At 43.3% G+C, this 22103-nt stretch overlaps 1 protein-coding gene across 1 annotated transcript in view; it reads left to right on the top strand.

Annotated features, from left to right (window-relative positions):
• Nucleotides 1-22103, top strand: part of necab2 (N-terminal EF-hand calcium binding protein 2) — an 89905-nt gene that overhangs the window by 22066 nt on the left and 45736 nt on the right. The window contains exons 3-5 of the mRNA XM_076142471.1: nt 9910-10018; nt 12018-12043; nt 12250-12347. Of these exons, the coding sequence (XP_075998586.1) occupies nt 9910-10018; nt 12018-12043; nt 12250-12347 (233 nt within the window). The remainder of the gene's footprint in view (nt 1-9909; nt 10019-12017; nt 12044-12249; nt 12348-22103) is intronic.

Raw genomic sequence — 22103 nt, 5'->3', positions numbered from 1 at the left:
GTGGCCTACTGCAGCGGTCCCCAACCACAGGTCCATGTACCGGCACCGGGCCATACAGAAAGACTGATTATCAATGAAATATTGTTTTATTCAGTCTGAAAGATGTTTTATTTTGAAAAATAACCGGAACCATTCATCTGTGCGTCTGTGTCTGTTGACACATGTCAAAATCTGTCTCAGTTATGTGATACTTTACATCAGAAATGAAGCCCACAAGCTAGCAAAAATGAGCAGAAAACAAACGTTTTTATTTCATTTTCCGTACTCATTCACGATCACCTGTTTTTGCTGAGTGAATCGAGCCTGTCCGTGCCAGAAGAAGATCATCTGCTGGAGATTGCCACTTTAAAAGTAAGTTTCAGCCCACAACTCTGCCGGTGTTCTGGATTAAAATCAAGGCAGAATATCCTGAGATTGGCAAAAAACACTGAAACACTGCTTCAATTTCCAACATCCTGTCTTTGTGAAGCAGGCTTTTCTGCAGTGACAGCGACCAAAACAAACTGACGGGGTAGACTTGACATAAGGAACACACTTTGTGTGTCATTGTCTTTGCGTCATTAACAAGCTCAGGGCTCCCAATTATTCAGCGTAATTATGAGTTACATGTTTTATGCACTTTATATTTGTTTTTATGCCAGTAGTATCATTGTATTTTTTTATTCATCCCCCCACACCTTGAATGCCGGTCCGTGAAATTGTTGTCTTACATGAAACCGGTCTGTGGCCCAGAAAAGGTTGGGGACCACTGGCCTAGTGAACATGGAAGTGCCCTTAAACTGCTTTGTATAACTGGATAACACAACCCGACCACAAGGGGTAGTATTCCCCGGTGTCATCCATGTCTCGAAACAGCTTTCGAACAGATTTAATGGTTCATTTTCATCCATTTTTCCTGGTATACGTGGAGTGGAGCCATTACTCAGTCCTTATGGGGGAGGGGCTATGCGTTTACGTCTTTAATGAATGCTGGGCCTGGTTAAAAGCACGTTGAAAGGATCATGGCTGAGAAAGGGATCTATTTTAACACAATTTCTTGTTAAAGAATCTTCAGCTGAACTCAGTACAAAATAGTAGTATTTTTTGATGATGCTCTACATTGAATGTCCAGGTTCTCCTTTGATGATCAATGATTTATTGGTTTTGATCCTCAATGAGAGATATTTCCAGCGGCATTGACAGTCCTGAACTAGTGAAGAATTGTCTTTTTTACTACTTTTGATGCCTCCCCTTGGCTGAAATTGGCCCAAATAGCACATGGCTCGTGTCATTACTAGTGTTGGGGTCAGTGAATAGAGCGCAACCAGCCAATTACGACCAGAAAAAGATATCAGAAGTAGAGAAAAAAGAGTTTTGAGAGCCCTGCACAAAGAAAAGAGAAAGAGCCTGTGCTGAGCCCTGCAAGATGTCATGTTGCTGGTCACAGTGAGTGAGGTGAAAAAGTAATGTGTACAGCAGGGAAATATTTACCAGATACAAAAAAGAGTGTAATACATAAATCCAGTGGACACTTGCAGAGCAGAACCTGCCATTCTAAAAGCCCTGCTGCCTCTTCAACGTCTAGCTGAGAAATGTGATTTGTTGAGAGTGAGACATCCATGTTCCAATTTTTAAAAAAAGTTGATGTTATTTCTAGAGAGTTTTCAAAGAGGGATGCAGTCTCTCTCTCTCTCTCTCTCTCTCTCTCTCTCTCTCTCTCTCTCTCTCTCTCTCTCTCTCTCTCTCTCTCTCTCTCTCTCTCTCTCTCTCTCTCTCTCTCTCTCTCTCTCTCTCTCTCCAGGTGGGCTCTGATGATGGATAGGGAGAAAACACAAGAACTGACAGCTTAGTGAAAATCGCTTGTGTTCCTCATCTATCAGAGGAAAACAGTGGGACACACACACACACACACAATCTCTCTTTTACTATTTCTCTCAGCATGGCTATCACTAAGAGTCATTAGAGAATAGATACAAATCCTTTCTTCTCATTGATGAACAAAAATGTTAAACAAAGAAGAATTGAAGTCTTATTCTGAGATGAATAGTGAATAGAGATGAAGGAGACAGGGGAAATTTACAAAAACAAAGAAAAAAAGGAGAAAACAATGACACAAACTGAAAATGGATGTTAAGAAGTGCAGAGAATTCCTCTATTCTTGTTGCTATAACAACCCATCATCAAGCGCTCCAAAAATAATGCCGAATACCAAGAGTGACAGAAAGAATGGAGACGGCACGTCGCATATGAAGCTGCAAAAGACTGAAGGAGGCGGAAACCATGAAGGGACCAGGCAAGATGGACAGAGAGACATTGAGTGAGTGAGTGAGTGAGAGGGTGAATGAGCATTAAAGTTTGTGACACTGTTGTGGGTAGGACATGGAGCTCAGCAGGAAGAAGGAAGTGCTAATTGCTTTATTCAAGTCCGCATTGAGAAAAGAAAGCAGTTAATGGTGTGAGTCCGCTGGTCTGACCACCCACTCTATCTGTCCTTAGTTCTTTCTATCTCATTGTCTGACACACATTCAGACACAAACACACACCCTCACAAAGCATTTGAGGTCCTTATTATGGTGGGTGTTGTAAATCCTGGCATTTCCACTTTGGAGTGTTCACCCCAAAAGTTGTCCCACCCTGATGGTCCAGAGGACATGACCTCCCTCAGCACCAGTGAGACACATGCAAGTGTGTTAGTCAGGGCCCGAGCAGGAATCAGGCTGTCTCCATGTGTGCAGAGGTCTCAGGCTTTCTTTCTGTCAAAATGTTTTTTATTTGTAGTTTTACTCTCTAGAAACTAGTAAAATAATCACTGACAAAAGCTAGGATTCATTGTGATGTTGAGTGAAGTATTTCTATATATATTTTTTTTACAGTGTAGCTTTTAATTTGACAAATAAAAGCATATTCATTAAAAGTAAGATAGAAAAATCTTTACAGTCTACACAGGATTAAAGTTTACTGCCATGTGACCTTGTGCATGTGCAGCATATTGTTTTAAGTGAGCAAACACAGACGGAAGTTGCACTTTTGCTTTTAAAACTGCTTGATTACCAAATAAAAGCTTGTAAAATAACCTATTTCAAATAGTAAATCAAATTATCAAGGAGTGAGTCATTACTGTGAGACGTCCTGGAAATGACGGGGTGCACCTTTGACATTTCACAACCTGTAATTTTCATGTTGCATTTTGTGGCGCAATTATGTAAATCTGCCAGCAAATATGAAAATGTCTCTCAGTCTGATTGTTTGTCCAATCAGAGGGAAAGACATTTTCAAATTTGCTTGCAGTCATTGATGTTAAAATGGAGATGACTGATGAAAGAAAAGGTCCCAATCATATTACAGGACCGTATTGTAAATTATGTTTCTTTTGGTACATTTGTGAATCTCATATCAACAACAACTACGACACAAAAAGTTTTGACAGCGTTTTACAAAATTCTGAGTTAGAGTAGAGTCTCATGATTGATGCTGTCTAACACATGAATTTATTAACCTAATCAATGCATTTCTCTGTATGTTTACATGCACATTAAACCTTTTATCACATCTTTACACCTTAATGCAACTTAGATTAGCATACAACGACAAAATGTGGTCCATTAATACAGCTTGGACAGATATGTTGATTAGTTGATTTACATATTAAAACATTGCAAAGGTTACAAAACAGATCCCTAAGTGAGTATCAGAACAGGGAAATGTAGTTAATATCTCTTTTAAGCAATGACGGTAGAACAACCTTTGAGTCTAATTGATGACTCTTACTCAGGGGAATGAAATAAACCCAAATGTCACTACAGGAAGAACAAAGGGTTAAGGGGAGTGAACTCTGCGGTGCTCACATGCTCAATCGTGTTTTACAAGACAGCTCTGTGGTTCGACTACCACCTGTTGGCCACATTCGACACTGAAATAATGTTCATTTGAGTAAATTGAGCTCAAATAAGAGATAGAAGTGAGCTGCAGGAGGGCTGGGAATCTTTGGGAATGACTCGATTCTGGGGCAAGGGGTCACAATCCAACACAGATTCTGGGCCCTTTTTTGAGGCTTTTACTTCAGGACTCTAAAACACAATTGAGCTCTAAGTTAACTGAACAGGATAAAGGACAGTGACCGAATTTCAGCAAAAAGATGAAATGACATTTTGTGATTGAATCTCTCAAACTTCTAAAAAATGTTACCACACTGCATGGAGACTAGAAGGATCTTCACATCATTTACATAAATAAATTGCCTTCTTGTCGTAAACATATAGGATAGGATAGGATCAGACAGGATAACACGTTTATTTATCTCAGGGATGAGCAATTCAGTCCAGTCAAATCAGTAATGGTACAACATTTAGCATTAAAGGTTTTGGCTTTAGGCTATATTTGAGCTTTTCCCCACTAAGGCCCAGCAGGAAACACCAAGGTTCAGATGCTAAAAAGCCCTGCTGAAGTGTCCCTGAGCATTGCTGTGGACAAACCACAATGCTTAACCTTATGATCTGAGAAAAACAAAGAGAAAAGTTTTATATTTATTATTATATTTAGCGTATTAGTGTAGCATAACAATTTTGACAGTGACTGGCATCAATGAGTTAGAGCAGTGGTCTCCAACCTTTTTGTCTCTGAGAGCTACTTTGACAAAATAAAAGTGTCCGAGAGCTACTCATGTTTTACATTATGAGTAACGTTTTCCCACATGGCTGATTCTCCACCCAAACCAGCGGAATAAGCGTTTTTGTGTGAACATTTACAAAATGTTGATATCCAACACTCAACACTCACATTTTGTAAGCTCACACTAATAAATTCACATCATATTAACTTCATAGAAAACAAAACAATGTTATTACTTATTTTACTATTTAACTAATACCATACCTTTCATATTTCACATTTTCTGTCTGTCCACATATCACTGTCACAATTTCCCTTCACATTCCCTGTTATTCTGGGAATTCCCTGTAGTTCCCATATCATCTGTACTTCACATGCATTCAGTTGTGATGTTAGTGAGATGACAGAGAGTGTGCTACTATTTTCATGAGGAATTAAAATAGTTTTAGAATGGTCTTGTAGTGAAGCACGTTCTCTGTCGTACAGTTTTGGAATGTGTGTTTTCCTGTTTGGAAGAGCATACACTGGATTGAGAGCCTGGGTGGAGCGTCTAAATCCCAACAGTTGTAGAAGCACTGACAGTAGCAGGCACGCTAGTCTGCCGTTTTTCCTTCCGACTGAATTGTTGGATGCACAGTTCTCATGTCTGTTAAGGTTTTTCGTGGACCCTGCTTGACGTGACAGCTTAATTCTGCATTCTGCCTTTATGTTGTCACAATTGTTAAAATGCATCCAAATGCTGCTTTTTCCATCATCCATCCTCATCTTTTCGCACACTGCACTCACTTCTCTCTCTCTCTGCATCTCTCTGTCCTGCTCTGTACCTGTAGCGACCATCCTATCATTCTGTCGTGTGTTAAGTTCCACGAAGTGATCCCGAACGACACATCACACCCTGCTAGCAACAACACACACACACTTGTAAATTCCTCATTTCATTGTATATTTGTTGCCGGCACTACTTTTGGGGGCGGTCATCGGTAAACAGCTTTTCCAAGTGACGTTGTGTTGTCAAATGTATGGATTCTTTGAACCTTTCGCGAGCTACTGGTGGCTTGTGAGCGACCTGTTGGAGACCACTGAGTTAGAGACTATGGGGCTAGCTGTCTGCTTTGCTGGGTGTGTGTGTGTGTGTGTGTGTGTGTGTGTGTGTGTGTATGTGTGTGTGTGTGTGTGTGTGTGTGTGTGTGTGTGTGTGTGTGTTTGTGTGTGTGCGTGTGTGCGTGCGTGCGTGCGGGTGTGCATGTGCTGCAGTGTTACGGGCAAATTCCTAAGTGGGTCTAACCAGGCTAGCTGGCTGCATGTAGTAAATTGGGTCACTGCTGAATTAAACACCAGTGCTTCTGCTCTCTGTGCTGCTGTGCTGCTACACACCACTGTGTGTGCGTGTGTGTGCGTGCATGTGCCTGGTGGGGGCGGGTGCATTAGAAATAGTCATGGTCAGAGAGTAAGAATACACAACCAGAGGAGGACTGCTGCTGTGAGCCCGAGAAGTGGCATTTCAGAAGTCTGACTCAAATGAACGTGCCTTCTGTTGTGGAAAGGTTACGCTAAGAGCCTCCGAGAGAGAGAGAGAGAGAGAGAGAGAGAGAGAGAGAGAGAGAGAGAGAGAGAGAGACATTGGTGAGGGGGGGATTTCCTCGCCATCATTATGTGCGACAAAAAGCAGGTCTTTAATGAGGAGGATGAAAGGCTAAAGCTAGGTTTAGGAAAACATGGAAGTGACCCAAGAAAGAGTCCAGTTGGCTCGGTAATGAAGTTTGTGGGAGTTTGTGACAGTTTGTCTGTGTTGAAAAGCCTTTGAAGCCTTTTCCTCCCGAGCGGTCAGAACTGGAGGTCAGTGCAGTGCTGGATGTGTGTCAGGCGCTGAGAATAACAGATGAAGCAAAAAGAAACATGGATGATACAATGATATCCGTACACATATCGTCTCCATAATCCTACAATTGAAAACCTGTAGGTGGAATAGATGCAACAGACAAAAGAGCAGCAGCATATTTGAATTCAGCTCTTCGTGAGGCTGCAGTCCACCCAGTTCCTGTGGCTTCCCAGTGCTCTGCAGTGGTACCACAGCTCAACCTGCCTCCTCCAGTCAGCCACACTCAAGGATGAACACGTGCACACACACACACAGCAAGGCAAAGAATTAATAATTGATATCTGGCTCTACATCATGTGGCGAGACAGACAGGCATACCAGCGACCAGATACAGGGAGGATTCAAACTCACATGAGACCCTCTAGTCCATGCATGCTGCGATGCAGTTTACAATAAACAGAGGTGTTGGTTGTTTAGTGTTGGATTTAAGGTGCAATGTGCGATCCAACACACACATAAAAACGCATGATTGGATGCTTGGTTACACCCTGATGGCATTTGCATTTGAGTCCTTGTGGCGCAAAAATGTCACTTTAAGTTTATGTTATATGCTGCTTTGGGCTCCTGCTGGGTGTCGTGTTGTTCCAAAAGGACGGACTGAGTTTGTAACACAGTCGGCAGTGTGCGTTTACTAAACAGCAGGGACAGACAGACCACAGGGACTCAGCTGAAGGTTTTGTACCAGAGAAAAGAGCATGTTGGATTGATTTCACAGCAGCTTGAGAGAGCACTCTGCATTGAAGGCAGTGATCACTGAGCGCGCTACACTGTGTGTGTGTGTGTGTGTGTGTGTGTGTGTGTGTGTGTGTGTGTTTGTGTGCGTGCGTGCGCGTGCGTGTGTGCGTGTGTCTTTAAGCCAATACCTGTGTTGTGAAATGCAAATCATACTCTGCTTTTGAACAAACAACGACCAAACAAAGTGTGTGTAGCGGATGAAACAGATTAAAGTTGAAGTGATGTATGTCTATGAATGAAATAAAAGCATGTGATTTTTGATTTTATTCAAGAGACAAAGTAGACGATTTCCTGTAAGTTGTAGAAGAAAAGAATGAAGTAAACCTACAGATCTCAGTGTAGAATTCCTCACAGCTGTTGTTGCGTTAATCCCTATTTAATCCTATTGACCCCTCCCACCCTGGACACGATCTGTTTGTAGCCCTCCCCTCTGGCAGGAGGCTGAGGTCCATCAGGACCAAAACCTCACGCCACAAATCCAGCTTCTTCCCTTCCGCAGTAGGCCTCATCAACAAGGCCAATTGTTCTGATATGTTGATTGCAGGAATTCCTTGTAAGCGAAAACTTACTAAGCAATAAAGCTCTTCTGGTTCTGATTCTGATTTAGCCATAAGCAGTTAGTTGGGTGCAGATTTGAGGACATGAAGGTGGAATCAAAAGACAGACCTCCTTAATTTAATATCGACAGACATCACCCACGCCCAGATTGAGGAGCACGCAGACGAGGTCAAAGATCCCTGGATTCTCTCTGACTTTGGATGTGCCCTCTGGTGCTGATCCAAGCCCTTTAATATCAAGCCTATGATGTAATGAAAACGTCTTTATTTCACATACACGTCTGGTTATTTCTTGGTAGGGATGCAGGAGCAAAGCTGTAACCTGTGGCAATATCCCACATCTTCACACACCTCATTTATGATCCCGCTTACCGTTGTGTGGATGACGACAATAAACAAGGAGAGGCGCTTATGAAAGAGATGACAGCTGAAGGTTATTGCTGGATCCTAATGATCCTCAGAGAGAAACCTGGAGCAGAGCGACTGTCAGAGTTCAAAGTAACATTAAAAAAAGAGTGAGCAGCTCCATCATGCTGCAGGGTTGGAGATGCTTTCATCATGGCTACTGCTAAATAAGCTAATGAGACTATGCCAGCAAACAAAGGCAAGTGAGATCTTGGTAGGGTAACACAGAACTAAGGGAACTGAGTGGAATTTGTGACATTTTTTAAATGAATTTTGGCACAGATTGAACAATGTCAAGAGTTAAGTTTGGTTTCGTCTAACCAGAAGCCACTGCAACGTCATGTTGCCACAAAACTATGCAAAGCCTTTCCAAGCACTGTAACGATCAAGCAAGAGCTGTTAGAACCAGTGAGGTCGACTCTGTTACAGCTGCAATTCCTCAAACCAAAGAGATGACCTCACCGACGTCCATTGTCTCTTTTGCTGACGGTCCTGAGCTCGTGTCTCGGATTAGTGTCCATTGTATTGCACTGATTACTGCTCCCTCCATTGATTTGCATGATTTGCATTATGACTGAATTAGAGTCAAATAAACATTTTTCTTTCACTCTGTGTACAAAATCAAGGTCATTGTGTGGCTTGAGATACACGGTCAATGCCTAATCACATGTGAGGCCTTAACCATCGCAGCTCCTTTCTCTCATAGTAGCTGTACAGGGCAGCTTGCAAAACCGATCACTGATTGGTCTGAGGCAAACGTCCCCATGAGGACAATTGCCCTATATAAAGACACGTTGAGCTGCTTCGTCTTAGTCGGAGACAATGTGTAACTGCACAGCCCACCAGGAACAGGAGTGGCCTGGGGAATGTAAATGTGTTTGTTTTTCATGGTACTTGGAATGTTAACAAGAAACTCCATGAAGATGAGGTGTCGTTCTTACTGGGAACTTATTTACATCCAAACTTATTATCTTAAAAGTGCCGTATGACATAAAGGGACTAAACATAAAGACATAAAGGGACGAAAGGACTGGGGGTCATAATGATATAAGAGGTGCACTTCCTTTCTTCCCAAAGGCACCAAAGGATATTAATGTACTTCTGATTCCACATGTAGACAGAGACAACTAAATGACCAATGTTTGTGAATTTATTGTCTTAAAACTTGTCTTTTAACAAGTAGGAGACATGATTCAGATGCAGAGTTAATGTGATGGGAGCGGCTGACAGGACCTTGTGAAGTGTGGCGTGGAAAAGTGGCTGGAGCGGAAGTGGAATCAGCTGTGTGGGCTCTCAATACTGCTTATTCCCTTCACTGAATCTGATCACCTCTAAAGGCGACAAACAGTTTCTTAATCGGCCAGTAGAGTCCAGGGCACTTTTCCCAAGAGACAGATCTGCTGTTAAAGCAGATTCAGAGCACAAACAGTGATCAACTAATGTGTGTGTGTGTGTGTGTGTGTGTGTGTGTGTGTGTGTGTGTGTGTGTGTGTGTGTGTGTGTGTGTGTGTGTGTGTATAACTTGGATAACGAGTGCTGCAATCACACTGCCACCTTATCTGCCTCAACACCATGAGCAAGACAATGTTGTAACTTAGCCACCAAATGACATGAAATAAAAAGTCTGCCTCTCCTCATAACGACACAACCACAAAGGACATGCAGTGCTAAAAGGTTTAAGGTTATGATGAGTAGATGAGTCAATGAAAGGTGCACATCACTGGTGTCTCTGGTTGTCTCCTGCAGATGATGGCAAGCTTTCTCTGGATGAGTTCCAGGCTTTCTTCTCAGATGGAACGCTGAACGAAGAGGAGCTGGAGAAGCTGTTTCACACCATCGACTCTGATAACACCAGGTCAGCACAGCTGCAACCGTACTTTGTGTTTGTGTGTGTGTGTGTGTGTGTGTGTGTGTGTGTGTATGTGTGTGTGTGTGTGTGTGTGTGTTTGTATCAAATGTCTGAATAGTTTGTTTGTGCATGTGTGATCGCTTGCTCACTCCAACAGGAGTTTTGTTTTTGATGACGCCTCACTATCAATTATGAAATTGCAAAGATTCATGCCGCTGTTGTTCTCCTGCTGCACTGCCATTCTTTTCAGCTGTGTGTGTGTGTGTGCGTGTGCGTGTGCGTGTGCGTGTGCGTGTGCGTGTGCGTGTGCGTGTGCGTGTGTGTGTGTGTGTGTGTGTGTGTGTGTGTGTCGGAGTGTGTTTACCTGTGGATCCAGAAAATGTAATGTAGATAATTTATCCTTCAGCCAGGAAATGTCACGTCCACTTTCGAAAGGTCTTTTTTCTATAGAACCTTTGGCGCTCAAAGGCCTTTACATGTGTGACACCTCAATGAAAGATGAAGGGAGCGGACAACAAAAACACAGCGGCAGGAAACGATGAAAGAGCTGCAGAATGTAAAAAGGCAGCGTTTAACATGTCTTCCTCTCTTTGTTGGTCCCTTTTGCATCATCCTGCCCAATTAAAGCAGCACTATGTCGTTTTTAGAGCTCCCTAGTGTACATAATTGGTGACTGCATTGTTTCAGTTTTATTCACTGAGCCCCGTCCTCAAATTCAGTCTCCAACGCAGTGAGTCTTGCTCGACAGTCTCTCTTGTATGTCTCCATTCACAGGCACACGCACACACACACCACTGCCACGGAGCCGCAGTGATCCGAACCGCTAACCAGCGCCATGGCCTGTAACCAGCCAATCAGCTTCTGCTTGCGAGCAATCAGTAGAAGGGTGCTGATGCCCCACGGCTCAGAATAGCTACGAGTCCTGCAGGCCCTTGAATAAAATGAACCAGAGCAGAACAAAAGCTGTACCCTTTATGGTTGATGTAGAATTTAATTAAGTTTAAAACATAAAATCCTTGACCAGGCTCGTCCATTAGTGCAGAAACTGGGCCGTACAACATCTGACATCAGCTCTCTCTGGCTGCCCTGTAGTCTGGAGAGACTGTTGTGTCCCGTAAATCTCAGTGGATGTAGTGGGAAAAGTCTTATTCATGAAGTTTCCGCTCATTAGCGTTAAGTAGATTTGGCATCTATAAGCTAAGGCCCAATCGCGCGTGACAGCAGGAAAGACCAGCCACTGGTCAGAATGAAAGCCAAAATGACAGAGTAAGCATTTCCTGTTGAGGCAGGAAGTTGATGGATGGAGAGGCGGGATGGAGCAGGCAAGTATGGAGTTGGTCCACTCACCCCTCCATCTGTCTCCTTCACCATCTCATTCACTCCCATTTTGGGCTCTCACTCTGTCACACCATTTTATTTGTATGTGATCTCTCTCTCTCTTCGCTCATACTAGCCTAGACCAACCACATCCATACCAATGATGGATCAAAATTTATTGTACAGAAGCACAATCAGAATAATAATCAGGCTGATAAACAGGGCCAGTGAATGCAGACATGTTTTGGATGGCTCTACTTCATCTATCTACAAAGTAAATGGAATAGATGAACAGATGGCGTCTGTCTGACAGTCTCCTCCTCTCTCTCCTGCTCTCCCATCTCTTCATTTCTTCCTCCAACCTTTACTTTGTTTTGGATCCCAACTCTTCCTCCTTTCACTTCCTGTCATTGTTCTGCTCCTTGGTGGTCAAACGTGCTGCCAAATGAGTCGCAATACAGTGAACTGGGAGGGAACAAGGACAACAGATCAATTCATATTCCTGTCAATCTTGTTCTCAGCCTACCAAATGCCAAGTGTGTGTGTGTGTGTGTGTGTGTGTGCGTGTGTGTGCATGCAAAAGGCTTTCCTTTGTTTCTGATCCTGCTCTTCTCCCTTCTTCACTTACTTCCTCTACTCCTTCCCTCTTTCCTCTTTTTCTCTTCCTGCTGCTCCTGTGCTGTCATAGTAATGTTGACACTAAGGAACTCTGCGGTAAGTACACCACCTACACATGCACACACACACACACACACCCTTGCTGCCGCTTTCATTCTCACTCTAATCTATTATTAAATAGTCACTTCACGGTTGTAATGCATTTCAATCAACTACTTTCAATCACCACCACATTAATTTGGGAAAGTTATAGTTATAGTTATTGTGTGTGTGTGTGTGTGTGTCTTCTTTTTGTGTGTTAGACTACTTTGCAAAGCACATGGGAGACTATGAAGGAGTTCTGGCCTCATTGGAAACTCTCAACCTTTCCATCCTCAAAGCCATGGACTTCACCAAGAGGGTATGTCTCTGTGTGTGTGTGTGCGTGTGTGTGTGTGTGTGCGTGTGTGTGTGTGTGTGTGTGTGTGTGTGTGTGTGGGTTCAGACTCACACGGATTTTGAAGCGTATCAGCAACTGCAGCTGTTTATCTTATTTTCCTACAAATTTGTTGCTTTTGCTCTTGTTGCTGCATGTAAAGACGTTGAAGAGTTTATATATAGAAATGCCTTCACCTCAATTTCTGCTGTGTAGAGTGAAGCTGTGTGTGTGTGCGTGTGTGTGTGTGTGCGCGCGCGTGTGTGTGTGTGTGTGTTTTCTTATCTTTCCATTGACTTTGCATGCATTTACTGTATGTTGCCTCTCGAATTTGTACTCTGTGAAGCACCAACTTTCCTCCTTGTTACTGAATAATGTGTGGAGTTAAATCTAAAGCTCATCCATCCGCTCATTATCTGAGGTAGGTTTGTCGCCTCTCTGGTCTCAGTGATTGAATTTGGACCACAAACTGTTTCCTTGGTACTGATACAGTTTATCAGAAAGAAGCACATGAAAAGCATCATTTTGTTCATCAGTTAGGATGAGACGCAGCCGCCTGAGACCACTTCTTTAAAATGTCCTTGGTGCGATTGCTCTGGTCTGAACTTGAGTGTGATTAGCTTGTTGTACTGGATCACGTTTAGGCTTTTGGTCATTTTCCTTAAGTACTGATAACACAAGAGTCTAAACCAACCGAGAGCTCTGGCCCACAGCTACAGTCTCATATCCATGTTTGTCCCTGAGTTGTGTTTCATAGTGTGTGTGTTTCTCTGTATCTCAGTATACTGTGATCTCTATATCTATTTCAGCATCAGGCCATTCAGCAGTATTCAAACACACACACATGCGTACATACACACTCTGGCCGGGCTAGTTCCTCCCTAATGAGCAGCATGAATCAATCAATCAGTCAAATGTCTCTTTTGTTCTCTGAGTGAAGAGGAGAGATTACAAGTGATACACAGTTTCATTCATACTATGCCTCCTCTCTCTCTCTCTCTCTCTCTCTCTCATCTCTCTCTCCTCCCCCCCCCCCCTCCCTCCCTCCCTCCCTCCCTCTCAGACGCATACTCTCTCTCACACACACCAGGCTGTGATATTATATTATGCGGATAGCTTGTAAAAGCTCTACTAGTGTGCTGCGTAGGGATCGACTCACTGGTTTCAAATAACCAAAGCACAGACACTGCTGATGACTCAAATATTGATGAAGCGTGTGTGTGTGTGTGTGTCGGTGTCGGTGTGTGTGTGTGTGTGTGTGTTTGTGTGTGTGTATGTGTCGGTGTCGGTGTGTGTGTGTGTAAGAGAGAGTGAGATATGGCAAAGCTTGTGTTGCGTTCTCAGCTGTGTGTGTCTGTGTGAGAGTTTTAGATGTGGGGATGCAGTAGCTTTTACTGCAGACAGACCTAAGGGGGCAGATTTAAAGTATCATTGAGGCTGTGCGTGTGTGTGTGTGTGTTATTTATCCTGATACCTTCTGCTGCATCTCCGCCCTCCCCCTCCCTGTTGTTCCCCTTGTTCACTCACTTTTTTCTCTGGCTCAGCTCTTTGGTCATATTGATCTGTGATTGGATTCTGTGCTTCACACAGTCGGGCACCGCTGAAGCCGTTTAGAAGCAAAGCAGACGAGCACGCAGCCGCTCACCTACACTGGACGATGAAACATGTGCGAGCTTTGGTTTGCATGGAACTCATAGCTCGTGATGTGTATTGCACAAAAATGCACATATGTGGGTGAGCATTTAGGCTCATACAGTGATGTAATGCAGCTTCTTAGTTTGCTGCATTGTCCCCCAGAGCAGGGAGATGCAGGAGTCAAACCCAGCTAGGCCTTTCTGTGAGCACGTTGCATCGCTTCATTCCAGGTGCCCCAGTTTCCGCCCACGTTCATGCAGGTTAACTGAATTGGAAGCTCTCCATTGCCTGTAGGTGTGAACCCAGTGTGTGTATGTATGTGTTTTTCGGGCTGGCATCTGGTTCTGAGTGTGTCCCATTGAGCACTGGCACAGACTCCAGCCCCCCGCATCCCTGCAGGGCATAAACGGGTATGAAGGGCTGGATAAATCCATTTTTAACCCTTTAAATCACGGGTCGGTAGTTCTGGCTGACAGTCCTGAGCTGACATTGTTTAACAGGCATGCGGCCTTTTGGCGGCTGACGTGCGGCTCCCCCTGTCGGGCGGGCTGGCAACCAAATACATTGAGAAATATTTAGCTTTTCTGTCTCTCACAGTTAAAAAGGTTCCCGACCCCTGCTTTAAATGCTGTAGTTTAGTAGTTTGTAACTACTCAGTATCGATCTCTTTCATAGACTCAAGGACTAATGGGTTGTTTTGCTTTGCTTTTCTGTGTTGTTTTCTTTGTCATTATTTATTTGCCATATGCAGAGGGAATTTGAATTATCTCTCCCGACATGTCTTCCCGTGCCTTCCTGCTTGTCTTCTTAAAGAGCTTGATGTTGGGCCAGGAATGGCTTTTGAAGCGTAATGTGGGTCTGTTAAGCCCTTGAGACATTGATGTTATTTGTGGCAATGGTAATATACATGTAGGGGGAAAAAAACAATAAGACACCAGACCTGCAGTAAATTGAATTTTTTTTTCAATTCAGCACTCAATCCATAAACAATAGAAAATGTTTTCTGCATCTCTTTTTTTCACTTTCCACTTTTTAACATGAGTGTTAATAACCCCCATTTTACACACTTTGACATGTGTGTTCTTCTGATACAGTTCTTTCTGCAGCTTTATTGATGGAAATTGTAATTGGACATTTTAGCCAGACATGTATCTGCATCCCACAGGCAGATTTTCACTTCCATTTAAACCCTTCAGACTGGAGCCACTACCCAAAACTGAAGGTCTAAGTAGGTGAAGCAGATAATGATGCACCTGAGCTTTGGCCTTTTTAGAGTCCAGGGGGGATTGATTAACTCAACCCTTAGTGAATATTGGCTCAGAGGAGCGCTAGGAAGTAAAATAAAGAGGCATGATTTGTATTCTGTAGTCACATAATGCTGCACAAATTGTGTTCAATCACTTAGTTTGGAGCCCAAAGGTGATTTGCAGTAGGATTATTTAAATGGAATTTACACCCCAGTGCAATGCGAAACGACAAATGCAACATAACAACAGGTTGGTGCTGAAATTCAGTTCAGCATCCGACAGAATGTTCCGTACTGGTTTTGTCTCACAGGAATAGAGATTGTTTGAATATCCCTTGAGAGATAGTTCCAAATCCACAGCTGTGAGCCGTGTGTCTGCAGCTGGATGCCAGAGGCCAAAGCTGCCATCACTCTTCATCTGTCCCCTCGCTGCTCGCTGAGGGAGAACACTAATAACACACTAATAATTCATGCACATCAGATATTTCAAATTGTCTATTCACTTCATGCAGTATCTCATTTGAGCAGTTGAGGTGCTGTGTGCATTAGCAGGGACGTCGTCCTGCATCTTTCAAGAGGTAATGACACTGTAAATGAGCTGAACTGAAAGTGATAAACTGGGATTAAGCAGCTCAAGTCGCATCCCATCAAGTCAGTCAAAGTATTTATTAGTCCTTATCACTGTATCACACTAGTGGAATTACTTCGATAACGTAATTATGTGTAAATAATAAAACTACAGCAAAAATATGCATGCTGTGTATTAGGAGCTTCTTTTTTTTAATTTTATTTTTAGTCTCTCTCTCTCTCTCTCTCTCTCTCTCTCCGTCTCTCTCTGTCTTCCCATGTCACTCGACTGTTCGCTCTGCCCTCTGTCCTCTCAGGTTACTATGGTGATAGTCACAGTGGAGGCGGCATACTTGGGGCAGTTGCCATGGAAACGGGTTAAGGTGATGTCAGGAAAAGTTAGCTGAGTGATCTCCCGTCCTCACAAGTTGCCTGAAGATAAAGTGTTGGTACTTAAAGGCAGAACCCAAAGAAGTAGGCGTAACCATACTGCAGCCAGGGACACTTTTTGCACCACGCATTACAGGTTAGGATCAGGTATCTATGACATCCACTGTGTACACGGTAGATGACTCTCTGCTCCTCTAGCATGGCACAGCATTCCTTTACGGGCAGTGAAGAACATTTAAGGGCAAACTGGGAAAGTAGGCAAAAATCTTAACTGCTTGCCTGCATTCACATTTCCAAATGGCTCCTGGATCCGATTTACAGTGTTGAAGAACAAATACAGAATCCACAGGGGTGTGACAAATGTGTGCAAATGTTTCACTTCCACTCACTTTTTGCTGTAATTATTTATCTTTCCCCACATTTGTATGAAAGCTCTTATGGTACTTTTAGTCAGAAGTGGTCCCAGAAAACAGTTTAATTGGCTCTCTAGCAGGTGGAGATGAATAACGGGTGCTCCCTTTAGGTGGGTGGATGTGTGTATGTGTACGGGGGGGTGATGAGAGCTGAAGCGGGAGACAAAATGAGCAGAGGGAGGATTCATTACAGTCCCTATCCTGTCCTGTCTTGTATAAATGCTTTCCTTAATGAGCCGCTCTCATTAGCACCTTTTTTTTCCCTTTTCAAGCTTTCACCCACTTTGGCAACTATATGGCACGCACACAGACACACCCATACACACACACATAGACCCACACACACACACAGTCTTTCTCACACAGGCGGAAACCTTGTTAAGTCTGTCTTGTTCCAGAATCCTTTCAGGAAATTGTTCCAAGCCAGTCAATGACCCCTCCCCGGGTTCCTCAGCTGCTCCTCATCTCACTCCTCCTCTCCCTCTCCCTCTTCCTCTGACCTCTCTTCTCTCTCATCTTCTCGCCCCCCAACCCGCCACTGCCATGCCCCTCCCCCCCGACCTCATCTCGTCCTTTCTTCACAAAGATTAGGGTGAACGAGACAGGTGGGGAGGAGGGGCGACAGGGCCTCCACACACTAACATGTGAGGAAGGATTGATGGAAGAGGAATGAGGAGAAATCAAGATGGGTGAAGCTGAGCAGTTTTAGTGGCGATGACTTAAATGATGAAGGCCAGCCGGAGCTTCAAGCATTCCATCTTGCTGGCTTGTTGGTTACAGTTGGGGCAGTTTTCTTCATTACTAATTCATCACCACTCGTGACTTAAACGGGTTTTGGATGAAGAGTGTGTAGGATGTGTGTTGCAATGCAGAGGAAGAGGGTTGCACTATATGTAACTGTGCCTGTGTTCTTGTGCTTTAATTATTCACTGTGGTTCAGACGCTCGGGTATGCAAATAGGCCGATATTTGAGTGAAACCAGTCCGGCCCGATGAACACATCTGACAACTACAAACACATTTATGCTTTATTTCATTATTTGATCAGGTGAACATTTTTAGTCTAATAATGTTTCACAGTAAGCTTGATAAGCTGTGCTGGAAACACATGTGAGCAGATCCACTGGCTTCCTGGTGTTGCCTCCTTTAACATCAGTCGGCCCAACCCCCCTGACAGGGATGGGGATGAGATCCAGCCTGGTGCTCCATCACGGTGCCTGAAGCTCCACTGTTGAACTTGAAGGAGCCTCTTAGAGCATCTAAGATGAATGGAGAAACAGCTTACTACTTTTATTTTTCTTCAGCAAAAATAACTGACCCAGACTGTAATGAAGTGTCACAACTAGGGCTTGGCAAGTTAACGTGTTATTATCGTGTTAATGTAGTACGACAATTGTTTAAGCGCGCCTTAATGCAGTTTCTTTTTAATTATTATTTATTTGCTCAATCGCTACAAACTGCAGGCTGATTAGTGTTGTGGAAGATGTCGGCCTGAGGAACGTTCTTAGGATCGCTACAAACGATGGCATGATGGCATGAGCCTCCCTCAAGACGCACCATCACTAGAACAATACACGAGTTGTATAAAAAAGGAGAGGACCACAAAAGCAACGGCGTTACAATGCACTCACTGGAGACTACTGTACATCGTTGCGTAACCAATAATTACCTCGGAGTTTCAGTGCATTATATTGATGCAGTGACAGTGGGAGCTGCATTAACTGCTCTGACTGGAATGACATTTTGCTGAAACGTGTACAGAACACGGCCCCTGCGTGCGTGGTGCACAGTCTGCAGCGTTCTGTCACAGAACAGTGCGTTTGACAATGTCCTGGGCAAATGCAATAAAGTTGTGAGCCACCTTAAACACACACACACACACATACTTTATATTTGATTTGATAACATTAATGTTTAAGTTGAGATTTGCAAGAAATGTTTGAACTGCTACTGTGTAAAAGGAATACTGCTGTTAAAAAGCAACTTATTTGGTTGAAGTGTTTGCAACAAAATATTTTTGTGCAGCCCTTGTCACAACCTAAGCAAGACATCCAACAAAACCTCACTTTTCAGTCAGTTTGTCCTTCTTTTTATCTTATCTTCATCTTTTCAATTACAACCAATTTACCACCAAAGCTACACTGACTATGACAGAGTGAGACTATTTTGATGTATCCTTCTTTTCTGATATATTATAATATGCCTAAAACTAGACAGAAAGAGTCTGAAGAGAGGGGGAAGCTGTCTTCTAACCGCCTTGGGTATCTCTCCCACCGAGACCCCCTGTTACCACACCAACACATATGAAGTGAATAGAATTGAAATCGTTGTTTTGTGTCGGTAGCACAAACACCGGGTGAGCTCCTCCTTTAGATGGTATCTATATGCTGCAATGGTGAACAGAAATGATGAAGCTGTGGCGGTCAAAAGTTGTTGTTTTGTTTAAGAATATAATATATTGTAATCACTGATGCCTCCATTTTTCATAGATAGCAGCAATTCCAGGGATGGAAAAGAAAAAGAGAATTACGCACCAAAATAGTTTTAATACTATTATCCCAAAATATTCCCTGATACAATATTACTTACGATATCGCTTCAGAATGTCAGACCACTTTATAAACTATGTTCACAGCAGGTTTCACGATAAAACATTTATCCCTAAGTAATAGTAGTGCGCAGAGAGACCGTGTGTGTGTGTATGTGTGTATGTGTGTGTGTGTTCCATTCCAGTCACTCTCAGCTTCTAATGACACATTTTATATGCCACGTGTCCCTCTGAGTATTTTCAACCCTGCAACCAAGTTGGGTCCCTTAGCCTCTTGGACCTGGTGGCCAGGGTTACTGTTTCCTTGGTAACAAGGAGAAGAAATCTTCTCTCAGCCAGAACGACGACTGCTCAAGGATAAACAAAGTAAAGTTGGAATCAGTAGTCGAGGTGGGGAAAGAAGGAAAGCAGCCAAAGATGAGATAACAGACTAAAAAAGGCAGTTTGAAGGAAAGAAAGGTAGAGAAGCACACTGACATTGAAACCTGGTTCATCATTTAGCTCCTGAGTGGTTCTCCACTCTATTTACTATATATGTTTCTCCTGAGCACAGCAAAGCTTTTGTGCAGAAAGTACTTCACTTGACTGATACAGATTTTTATTTTGTATTGTTCAGAAAAGAAGCTGAAAAATGGCATATATAGCAAAAAAAAAAAAGCAGCGTGCAGCGTTAAAAGTTGCAAATTCAATGAAAAGAAATGACTTTGTGTTCCAAGGGTGTTATACCGTTGAGATAATGACGCGGGACATTTTTCCACAGCTGGAATTCTGCCTTAATCTCATTATTTCTGAAATATTATTATGCATATAAACAGATGGATTGAAAATGTAAGAACTCATCATTCAAGTTGTTTACACTGATAAGATACTTGTTTAAAATTACTTCCCAGTGCTTTTTAACCTGCACAGACTTCCACCGATCACAGTGCATTGCATTATTTTATTTTCCTCTATACTGATCTCAGCCTCTTATGTTGCAGGTGTACCTATATCCCCCCCTCCCCCCTCCTGTCAGGCAGGAGAGCAGCGCATCACGTTACTCTTTGCCTTTCTGTCCGCTGTTTATGCTGTAAGGATACTTTCTACAGTGTGGAGGCGGAAGTGTGACTGCATCCTCACTCACAACTGTCTGTGTCCTACTACTGTCAATGATGTGGACATTGTGTGTGTGTGTGTGTATGTGTGTGTGTGTGTGTGTGTGTGTGTGTGTGTGTGTGTGTGTGCGTGTGTGTGTGTGAGGAGAGAGAGCAAGAGAGTTGGTAGCATGGAGAGTTGGCGGACGAGGTACACTCCCAAAGCTTGCATAATGCAGAGGAAAGAGGTGAGGGGTTTAAGGGGTGTGTGTGTGTTTGGGCTGTGTGTGTGTGGGTGAGGGGGATCCACCAAGATATTTTATACAGAAAAGCAGAATGAGAAAGTAAACAACCTGAAATCTCATTCTGATACGGTTTAAAATCTGACCTCTCCTTCTTTTGCCTCACTTGTCCTCTTTCTCCACCTCTATGCCCTCCTTTCCTCACCATGCTACCTCTCCTGTATTGTTTTCACTCTGTCTCGCTGCCCTCCTTTCACCCTGGCCTCAAACACCTTTCTGCACACGCAGCCTCTCTGCCTTTGTTACAATCTCCTTCAGCCTCCTCACCTTCCTCATCTCTGTATGAGGCAGCTGTTTAGAGACCTGAGGGTTCTGTCATGCATAAATCTGGCTGTTTAAACTAAAAGGTGAGTGAAGAAAATCACTTGTATTCTGGGTTGTGCTGCACAGTGAGTGAAAAAAAACCTAAATCCACTGAATATCTAACTCATCACTAATGTCAGATTTCCATAATCTAATTTCCATAATCTAATTATGTCAATTACATTTCACATGAGGAGATGGGCAACAACGGATGATTGACAAGATGTTATTTAGTTGTTGTGGATAATTACCACACTTGTCGAATATATTTTGCACATACAGCACACACACACATACACACACACACACACACACACACACACACAGTAGAGGCTATTATCCAATTGCATTATCCACCGTGGACGCTTTCAAGCATTTGATGTTTGATTGTTTGTCTGTTTGTTGGATCACTCAAAAAGTTAGTTGCCGGTATTCATGAAACTTGGTGGGAATGTCATCCATGATTCAGAGAAGTGATGGTTGCGTGCCTGCGTGCGTGCATGCGTTCGTGCGTGCGTGCGTGCGTGCGTGCGTGCGTGCGTGCGTGCGTGCGCGCGCGCGCGCGTGTGTGCGTGCGGCAAATGCAGCATAATGTGTCTCCACAGGAGGAATAATCTCTATCCATTTGTACCCAATCACACAGGTTGAGCTCTCTATGGTCAGTTAGTATTGCAGCTGTCCTCACCAAAAGGCAGGGCAGAGAGGAGTGTAGTAACCAGCAGAAACATCAGAATGAGAGTGTGCTCATTATGTTGTCTGTGTGTCGGTGTGTGTATCTTGTGCACTGGGCTTTTAACAATAAGACTGAGAGTGTCCGCAAGAGAGCCGGGCAGCCAGCAGTAAGAAGAGGCATCAAATGGAATATGTTGCCCTCAGTGTAAGAGATATTCTGCTCAGATATCATTTCCTGCATACTGCTAAAACGGTGTTGCTAAGAGACGTATTGACTTGGGTTGCTAGGATACCATTTTAATTGGTTGATGTGTGAAGCTGAGGCAGAGTTGTGGGGGGTTTTGGAGGCAGCGGGCCATCCAGGGAGCTGCGTTTGAGCCTCACACCACATCAACCTTCTGTTATCACTGCAGACTGATACCTACTGTTTACTCGACAAAGCTGACACTGTGGAGACTTCAGCTGCAAAAAAACACACTTTAAACAACATATTTTTAAGTTAGCCCCTCACATTTTGTTGCCACGACAAAACAAACTAAAAATAACAAAAAGTGGGTACAAGGGGAAAGTAATTCAATTATTCTCAAAATAAG

The sequence above is a fragment of the Genypterus blacodes genome, unplaced genomic scaffold (genome assembly GCF_046128005.1).
Source record: "Genypterus blacodes isolate CSIRO-AG114 ecotype Tasmania unplaced genomic scaffold, CSIRO-AGI_Gbla_v1 ptg000021l_1, whole genome shotgun sequence".
Taxonomy (NCBI): domain Eukaryota; kingdom Metazoa; phylum Chordata; class Actinopteri; order Ophidiiformes; family Ophidiidae; genus Genypterus; species Genypterus blacodes.
This window is presented reverse-complemented; position numbering and strand designations above follow the sequence as displayed.